General features: G+C 34.5%; 1 protein-coding gene across 1 annotated transcript; it reads left to right on the forward strand.

Annotated features, from left to right (window-relative positions):
- Positions 1-785: 785 nt before the first annotated feature.
- LOC134854313 (E3 SUMO-protein ligase TRIM60-like) lies at positions 786-8,714 on the forward strand. Its single transcript, XM_063870522.1, has 5 exons — positions 786-1,099; positions 1,602-1,762; positions 4,668-4,874; positions 7,492-7,644; positions 8,376-8,714. The coding sequence occupies exons 1-5, from the start codon at positions 988-990 to the stop codon at positions 8,553-8,555; spliced, it is 813 nt and encodes a 270-aa protein (XP_063726592.1). The 5' UTR covers positions 786-987; the 3' UTR covers positions 8,556-8,714.
- Positions 8,715-9,977: the final 1,263 nt, after the last annotated feature.

The raw sequence follows: 9,977 nt of genomic DNA on the forward strand, positions 1-9,977 counted from the left end.
GTGAAACATCTATCTAAATCGATTTACTTGCAAGGCATTGAGAACAAACAAAATCTTAAAAATATTGATTAAATCATCCTAGTTTTTTTGTTTCGAAAAATGAGCAACTTTTGACTTTTTTCGTTGGAGCTACAGTGAACAAAGGTCTCTCGATGAGAGTTTTTCACTGCAAACTATTTGATGAAAGGAATGTCTTTTAAGTTTTGCAAACACAAGAGCTCTCACGGGTTTGAAAATTAAAATTATGCGTTATAGGTGCTATTATATTAGGCAAAAAACATATAATTAAAAATTTCAATTTCTAGATCAATTAACTTTTTTTTTCAGGTCAAAGATCAACTCGAAAATCAGTTGAAAAGCATTCTTTATACCTTTATATCCAACTTTTTCTTTTATTTGATAACCGAGAAAATTCGAACAAAATCTGAATACAATTTGTATAAAATAAGTAAACAAAAAAGTAGACAAAAACCCAATGAAAACGAAACGAAAAAAAAAGACAAAATAGGTTCAAATCGATTTAGAATTGATTGAAATTGAATTATCAGCTACATTTTTGTGTCAAGTTTTTTTCATATCTAATCGTTGCAAATCACTTTTTTAGATGTTTGCTTCAATATCTGTTCAAAATCGATTGCAGTCCATTTTTGTCAGTACTGGAGGAATATCGAAAGAAAAACGTAAGTTATTATCTTGCGACAGCAAATTTTTCTATTTAACTTTTTTGTCATAGGTAAGACTGTTTCTACTGTTCAATGTAAATTTTTTACAATGACTAACTTCACGTAGACTTCACGTAGATACTTGACTAAATTTATCAGTGCACAGAGTCACATCATATCTACGCTTTTTGCAAACATCGCATAACATATTATTCAAAAAATGCTCGACTTTCTTGAAGCTTAAGCTTCGATTGTAATCTAATGCTATCCTAAGTCTTAAATCATTGTGTTTAAACTTAGTAAACTATAATTTAATTCTGATAGGATGTTTGCGAGGGAAAACGAAAGCTGTGTGTGTCGAATCTGCAACAATATATTCCTGAATGCGCGCATGTTGCCCTGTGGTCACTCCTTCTGTGGCCCCTCCGGAAGACAAGGCAACGGGTCTTTTTACTCTATTAGAGCACAAACCAAATTGCTCGGTCCGAACTTCGCGACTCAAGTTGCGACCGAATTAGGACTTTCTTGAGTCGTGCAAATTCGCAACATGAGTCGCGCAGGGACGCAAAAAAACTTTAAAAATCAGCCCATATGAGGGAGGCTATTGAAATAGTTTAAAAATTATAGAATCTTTAGAAAATTAACACAAAAAAAATTGTTTTCTTCAAAAACATGAAAAAGACTTCATCATTGGAACTCGAAACAAAATATGATATCCATAAAACTTTATGATTATCACATTTATTTCTCTCGATTTCTTAGCATTTGGTTTTCTTTAAGCTGACGCTCCTGTTTCAGATCTGCAAAATTGCAAAAAAAAATTTGAATTTGGCCAAAATGACTGCATTTTTTCTGAACCAGCAATTGTTTCAATTTTTTTTGGCTTGTTGGATAATTTCAGCTGAAATTATTGGTACAAATGTAAAAATACCCGGTAAGGTTCGTCTCCTCCTACCGACTGTCTGGGCAAGCATCTCCAAGAGTGCAAAGAGAGGGGATCCTTCGTATGTCCCAGAGATGACTGCAAATCGGCCATAGCCGAGCCCAATGAAAAGAGCACCGACTTCCCCTTCAACTATCCCCTCTATGCTCGGGCTGAAGTGAGTTGTAACACTATTTTAGTTTTAAGAGAAATTTTAAGTGGGCAATTGTGTGCCGAGGGGGGGGGGGGGGGTGTTGGGGCGACCGCCTCCTTAATTCTGGTTGCCACTTTTTTCAAAGGTTCCCCCTTTGTTATAGTTTTATAGTTTTACGACAACCATTTTTTGGCTGGCCAGCTTCAAAATGTTTGTAAAGGCGCTTTTGGAGCCTATATAACTTAATTTTACGGGGAGCGCGCGACAAAAAAACGCAAAATTTTGGTAAAATTTTTTGAAAAGTGCTGAAAAGTGGCATACAAATAAAAAGTTTCCCTAATGGTTTTAATTCCATGCAACAGTTGCATTGGTGAAAACTTTGGAGAGAAGCTTTGTTTGTTAACAAGGCGGCATGAAAAATAGTAATGTTGTTATATCTATTGGTGATTCGCAGTGAACTTTAAAAAAAAAAAGTTAGTTTGTGTTTGGTCAAAAGCATAAGCTTGTCGTTACTATTTATATTCGTCTGATCAGTTTTTCCATCAAAATATCGCTCAACATTTGTTTGGACTACAAAGATGCGATTAGGATATTGGTAAGACGTTCACTTTAAGATCCTAAGATTGAGGATTCGATCCCCAACCTTGGAAAGAACAGTTTGTGAGTATGACTTCTCACTTGACATCTAGCTTCAGGACTACCACAGCAAGACTGGTACCACGTGAAAATTCTAGACGCAAAAAACGATACTGAGCAGCAAAAACCGAGATTCGCTCACCAAAAAAACTCAGTCTGGAATGTGGGTAAATAGGTGGAACGGACTACGCTTAGTCAGGTTGTACAGCTTTTCATAGATCCTCTGCGACTCCCATAGTTATTATGAAGAATTAGTTGATTCTGAATCTTGTTCATATTTGTTTAATCCTGAAACAAACAGAGAAATATTTGAGATAGAAAGCGGTTGAACTTCAATCGAAACTTAGTTTTTATGCCATTTGAGAGTTATGTCACTTAGGGAAATCCCGTTCTTGAGAAGGATGTAAGCGAAGTTGTCTTTTCTCCTGTGAATAAATGCCCTTAAGCTCAGAAAAAATCACAAAAGTAACTCTAGCACACAACTTTCTGAGCAAAAAACAGACTTCCGAAGCAGATGCAATTTTGCTACAGAATTTATACTAAGCAGCAGTAATGACGTCGAGTTAACCTAAGGGCGCGAAAAATTGTAAGTCTGCGCCTGGGCAGGCTGCTGTGTTTTGCTGAATATGAAAAAAAATTAGAACTTCAGCAAAACCTCCGATAAGGCCTTGAACCAGTGCTGATCTATAAATGGAAGCCGTGCTGATCTATCAGTTCTGCGATAGTCACCCCTGATTTTTGATGTTGCTGTTATGCTACAGTATTGTCACAGATCTCTGTTTAATGTAAACTTAGTGAATCAGTTCCGGTAAACATTAAAAAACTGTTCTACTTAAACAGTTCTGCTAAAACATTACAAAACGAATCCAGTATTAGCAGTGGCGTTTGCAAAAGCTTTTCTGGGGGGCTGTTTCTCGAAAAACTTTGAAAATTTTGTTTACTCTGTAAGTTTCCAGCTTAATCTTGCTTCAGAATTATCTACTCGATGATTCGCACCGTTTGACTCCCAACTGTAATACGCTAACGCGGTAGAGAAATAAGGGTTCTACTTAACAATCCCCCCTATGGTATCCGCTAAAAAAGTCTCCACCCCTATAAATAAATACAGTAAATTAGCACTAGAGCTTGTATTGAGACTTGTTCGACTAGCATAATAGCTTGGATACCTGAAAATGGATCGACTAACATGTTCTACTTTTTATTCCCCCCTAAATTCTTACTTTTCCAGTTTTGTAGTATTCAATGAATGAATGCAGATAACAAAACACTGGTCGCACTGGTTCGTTTGGTTAACAGTTTCGATCATTTTAATTTTCAGACAATTTCTAACAAGGCCGAATTTTGAGCAGATGTTAAAAAATATCAATTTTTTTGTTGTATCTATTTTTTATGTTTCTCTTTTGGTCTGGGTAAAACTTCATTTCAAATTACTTTGAATAGTTTTCCAAATGATTATTGTTCTTAGCTAATTCGGCTTATTTATAAGCCGACCTAAGTTATGATCAAACTATTTTGAGAAATTTGATTGCGAATACTAGCCAGTCAAACTCAAGCAAAATAGTTTCAATTGAGGATATTTGATTTTTGGGCTGAATAAATAAAAAGACCCGAAATGCATATTTTATACAGATTTTTTTCCAGAATTAATACATGTTTGGGGAGGGCATTCTAAGGTAGGTCACTTAGGGGGGGAGGGGGATTGTACGGTTGATCCTTATTTTGATCAGGGACGGATTTAGGGGGGTGGGGTGGCGGGGGTTGGGCGCTTTTTCTTTAGGGATTCGATCACCTCACCAACCAAAGGGCCCTTCTTTTGGTATATTTTGTTACATCCATTTTTTGCCGGCCAACCCTAAAATTTTTCTTAATGCGCCTTGGGCGCCAATATATAGTCACTTTGAAGGGGAGCGCGCGCCGAAAAAACGCATTTTTTGGTCAAGATTCTCCAAAAGTGCCTATAAAAAGGTTTTTTTTTTACTTTTTTTTCAAAAAAATTGCCTGAGGCTGAAAAAATTTGGTCACAACTTGGTTTTTATAGTGTTCTGGGAGAACTTTTAAAATCAATTTGGTCGACCTAAAAAATGTCGACAAAATTTATGAAGGATTTTTGAAAATCCACCCCCTTCCCCCTCGAGAAAATGCTAGACTCGCTCCTCCTGGCCACAAGATGTACTTGAGAGTGAAAAGCAAGCAGGAGGAGGAGGAAGAGGATTGATCGAGAGGGTTTGGTGACAACGGTGCCTAATTAGTAAAGAGGTGTTGTCCCTCCCTTAAAGCGCTTGTTGTATTTTAGCAAATGAAAGCGGTACTTCGAAGACAGGGGAAGGAAGAGGAACCGAATAGCCCAATCAAGTGTCTAAATCACAACCAACTGAGGACCTACTACTGTATGAAAGATAGAGAAGCCCTCTGCAATAAATGCCGCTTGAGCACAGATCATAACTCCCATGCCGATAACAAAGGAACCATCATCACAATTGAAGAAACTCGACAACGTCAAGTAAATTATAATTTTCCGCAGCGCAAGAGTGAAATTGCTGACAAAAAGCAAAGCGAGCAGGCTTAAAACATAAAAATAAGACCTACAAACTTGGGATTATTCCAGGAATTTTAATTTTTGCATCTTATTTTAGCGTATTTTTGACAACAAAAAAAAACATGAAAAGTTTTTTGAAAAATTTTTACATGATTTCTTTTTTGATTTTTTTTGTTGTCGATTATTTTTTTGACAAAAAATTGTTGTCAAAAATGTTTATTCAACTCTGCTTCTTTCATTGCTAAACAAACAAAAACCAGCATTACAAGGCCAAACTGAGAACTGGATACGCTCACCATTTGGTGTGTATACATCAATGGAATCCAGACAAAATTCTTTAACCACGTTGAAATTTTGTCGGCACAATCAAACGAAACACACGATTAGAGAGCGTTTTTGCGAAACTCGTGTATCATTTAAAAAATAAGCAGAGTGGCCTCGTAATTATCTTATTTGGCACAAAAATATATATATACATGTTCTATTTTTTTTTGTGGTAGGAACTTTCTGTACCGTTTAAGTGATTCTAGTTTTCAAAAAATGATTTCCGGTTGCTGTACAAGTAGCACAGAATGTTTGGACCATATTCAAAAAAGTAGAAAAATTTTTTTTTCAATCAAGCGTCGGTTTTTTTAGTTGCTGCGATTCGAGAAAGGAAATAAAAAAAGAATAACAAATACAAAAAATGAATTAATTTTTAAAAAAGTTTAAATTGTTTTAGAAAATTTTTGTTGCCAATTAAGCACTAAGTAAAACATTCGAAACTAGTGTTCTTTATATGAAAACCATGTTTTTTAAGCTAACTGTCTAAAAAAGGAAATTTAAATATAACGAGCGTTACTCGATCGCGTTACTTGGTCGAAATTAGACTAAATCGCACAAAAAATTCAAACCAGCTTTTCTCGACACTGAGACACATTTTTGAGAATTTTATTAATTTCGTTCAAATCACGAATGGAAACTTTAACTTGATATATCAATCGAACCATTCGGATTATTATTTGTGCTACCTGACAAAAAAAATCTGAGCCACACCCAAATACAAGTTTATCCTCATTTTCGATAGTCAGAACAACTACCTGAAAGTGTTTTTTACTCACTTTTCGGAAGTCTACAGATATCAGAAGCGGAGACAATAAGACAACGCTGAGAGGATTGTTGATCTCGGGTTGAATAATACTGCCCGGCTTCTACAGACTAAAATACTCTTCATACAATTAGACAGGTGAAGATCCCGCGTTTTTCAAGGTTTTAGCGGAATTTCAAAAAATTCAAAATGTCAACTTTTCATCGGTTGACGAAAATGATTTTTCAGCACACATTAAAGACCCTTTTAAGCAGGAATTTTTTGAAAAAACAGTTCAAAAAAAATTTGAGCTTTTTTGTAAACTTTTTGACCAAAAAATGCGGTTTTTTGGCGCGCGCGATCCCCTTCAAAATTAGTACTTAATGATGCCGAAGGTGCTGGTAGAAGAATTTTAGAAAAGCCGAAGAAAATGGATGTCATAAAATTTTACCAAAGAAGGATCTTTCGGTTGGTGAGGGGATAGAATCCCTGAGAGAGGGGGAGTCTGCCCCCTCTTTAATCCGCACCTGCAATTAGATACACTAAATATATGAAACAAATGTTCTGATAATTTTCCATTTTCCACATGCCAATCAAAACATTTCCAATTCTGAAACTTGTGTAAAGGTTTAAATCAACTTATTTGCTTTTAGGATCTTTAAAATTCTTCTGAGACTTTTCTAAGCGAGCTTCTATCTCGAACAAAAATATGATCAAAATTAATTTAAAAAAGCCGAGTAAAATATAGTTTTTTTTTCCAAACCTAATGTGTGTGGAACTTAAGGCCATATTCACTTAAACAGCTGATGTTGTTGTTCCTACCATTTCAAAAATGGGGAGGAATTTTGTATTCGGGTGTGTTTTAGTTTTTTTTGTTTTCAATGCAAAATCAGCTATCAAAAGTTATCTTCGGAGAGAGTTGAGTGTTATATCATTTTAAATCCCTTTCAGTCGTGATTCGTGATGATGATTTGAATTTTTGATTTTTCGTTTAAATTCGAGCGAGTAAAGCGAGCGAGCACGCTTATTTACGCTTCATTTAGTCCGTTTACATTAAGTTATTTATGCCTTTTTTCAAATAGGATAAAATTTGGAAGTTTGTAATGCCATTTTGGAATTAAAGAACTTCAAAAATTCAAAAAAAAAATCCAAAAAGAAGAACAAATTTTTCGCATTTTTCTAAAAATTTTGTTATGATTTTTTTTAATTATGATTTTCTTAAAAAACTGTTGTGCTGTTGCCTATGTTACTATGACTGTCGGGTATGCCTAAATGATAGTTTTAGGTCAGGTTCTTTTGTCACACCAAGCAGAAAAAAACTACCCTTATTTGAAAAAAAAATTCTCACTAGTTTTTGATAGACAGACTTCACTGTAACCGGCCATCCTTGTTCTTATATGGAATTGATTCATAAAATAAACGGAGCTCACATTTATTGTTTCGAGTTGATTGCCTTCTGCTCGCATATAAAATAAGACTGTGAATATTTTGAAAAAAAAGATGTCCTGTTTGTAGGTTGACGTAAAAACTGGAGTAGAATATGTCGAGAGCGAGTCTAACTGTACACTGAGGAGGCTGGAAAAGATGACATTTCACCTGCTGCAGTTCCAAAACCAGTTCCAGAATCTCCTCTTGGTCGAAGAGCAGGCGTCCAGCTCAATCTACGAAGTAAGTAGTAGTGACAAAAGACCTCCTAAATTCCAAACCTTCCTTTCAAAAAAATTTCAAAACCTTTACTTCAGGCTGTAACATGCAAGACAGCAATGCGAGGTTAGACCTAAAAGATTCATTTTCACGAGATGCGGCGCTAGCTTTCTTACAAAAAAAGTTAGGCTTTTTTTAGATATATTTGCAGATCTTTCAAAATAACTCTAGTTTGCTCAAAATTTCTTTCAAGCTTGCAAATTTTTGATACACTCTGACACTGTGTCAAAAATTTTGCAAAGTTTTGAAGTAAATTGTGAGTTTTCCTACCCCAATAGGCGCGGCCAAAAAAATTTCTGTGTTGTTTGTGAAAAATGGATAGGATTCAGAAGTGGAATTATTTTATTTTTAGCGCTGTCGTGGCGTGAACATTTTTTGATTTTGATATGGCTTTTTTTGGTCATATTTTCATATTTCAAGGTGAAAAAAAAATTAGAGGTTTTCAGCAAGTTCGAAAAAGTACGACCAATAAATTGTTTAAGAGTCATTTTTAGTGCTGATATCATGAAAAAAAAACCTCAATCCACTCTTTGGCAATCGATTGAAAAAAAAACATTTTTGAATGAATGTTATTTAAAACCTCCTTCGAAAATTATATCAAAAGTTATAGCCTTAATAGAGCCAAAGAGTATGACTAGCAATTATACTTTTCCTGTAAAACATCCAACCTTTACTGTTTTCAAAAACTGTTTAAGGACGATCACAGCTTTCGAGTTTCGACCTTCAAGGAAGATTTCACTCAGAAGGCGAACAGATATGAAGACATGAAGACAAAGTTTGTTCAGGACATCAAGGGACTCCTTGATGACATCATGACGGAGTACGCTGTGTTAAAAGAAGCCATGGAGTTAGCGAATAAACCACCCGATAATTGAGTGAACTGAAAACGGATGTCCAAAAATTACTACAACTTCTTGAATCACATAGCTATTTTGAGCGCAGTCTGCCTGATGATACATTTTTTGATAATTTATTCTAACCGCTGGTCAATTTTTTAGCTGGCTGATAATGATAAGTAATCAGCCAGCTAAATGCAAAATGAAAATTCTGCTGAATGCCCTCGTGTCTGCAGCCCAATTGAGTGGCCGAAATTTGTTTCACTTTTTTAAATTTAGCTTTGCGTCAATATGAGAAGCTTTTATATGCAGAAGAAAGTTTCTTATCCACGACTAGGGTGCAAGTTTTTTATCGAGTTTTTTCACTGCATACAGTATCAAAAAACATCAAAAGGCTTTACTAAACTTTTTGTGCCTACACGAGGTAGACACAAAATTAATTTTGTCTTTGTTTTGATGGTTTATGGTTCGATGTCTTAGAGTTTTTCATTGAATTTTCTCAATCTGAAACATGTTTTTTTGCATGATTGGGCGATGAAAAGTTATTTCTTGATACTTACTTTCAGATATTTACTCAATACACAAAAAATGACAGCTTCTTTTTAGAAAAACACTCATTTTCATTCATTCTCAAATAATCAGATAACTCTGTTAGAAACGTTTTTAGTTATCTTTTTTGAAACGACGTTAGCCTTCCAGGGAAACCGTCAAACATTCTCGCAATTAAAGCTCACATAGTATCAACCATAAAAAATGTTATTGAAATAACCGATGATTACTGTGCTACAGCGAAATCAAATGTGATATTTGCACAAAATTTGAAAATCCAACAAACAACTAGAAATAGGAAAGTTTGCAATTTTGCCTTCTTTGAAAAAATCTGTCATCATTCAAAAGTCTAACGTCAAGTAAGTAAAAATCAAAATGTTCTCAAAATATTACAACTTTTTAAGTTTTGACTTGAATGTTGAAGTAAGTAAGAAAATATTCCAGAAAAACTTAACAATTCAAATGTTAAAATACAACTTTTATTACAAAATCGAATATCTAAGAACTTTTTTTCTAAGGAAAAATTTATTAATTTGATTTCAAAATGAACTTTAGAAGATTTTTCAGCTTTTACGCTTTTTAAAAATAATTTTAAAAATCATTCGAAACTCAATTTTTAACAGATGATTATGCACTCAATTGAAATTCAGTGAACGCAGCCTTAATCTTTCTGCTTTTTGAATTGACTGAAGACTGTTTTTGCTGAAGGTGAACAATGTTGAAAAATGATTATAGTTTTCTCCTATGTAGTATTGATTTAAATTAATTATGAGTGTTAGAAAAATATATGATAGAATAGAGGGAGTTTCTTCAGGTTTTGAGTTATCTTGTTTTTGAGATCTTTTATCGCGAAACGATGTTAGCTTACGAGGGAATCCGCCAAACATTTGCACAATTAAAGCTCAAAAACTA

The sequence above is a fragment of the Symsagittifera roscoffensis genome, chromosome 1 (assembly GCF_963678635.1).
Source record: "Symsagittifera roscoffensis chromosome 1, txSymRosc1.1, whole genome shotgun sequence".
Taxonomy (NCBI): Eukaryota; Metazoa; Xenacoelomorpha; order Acoela; family Convolutidae; genus Symsagittifera; species Symsagittifera roscoffensis.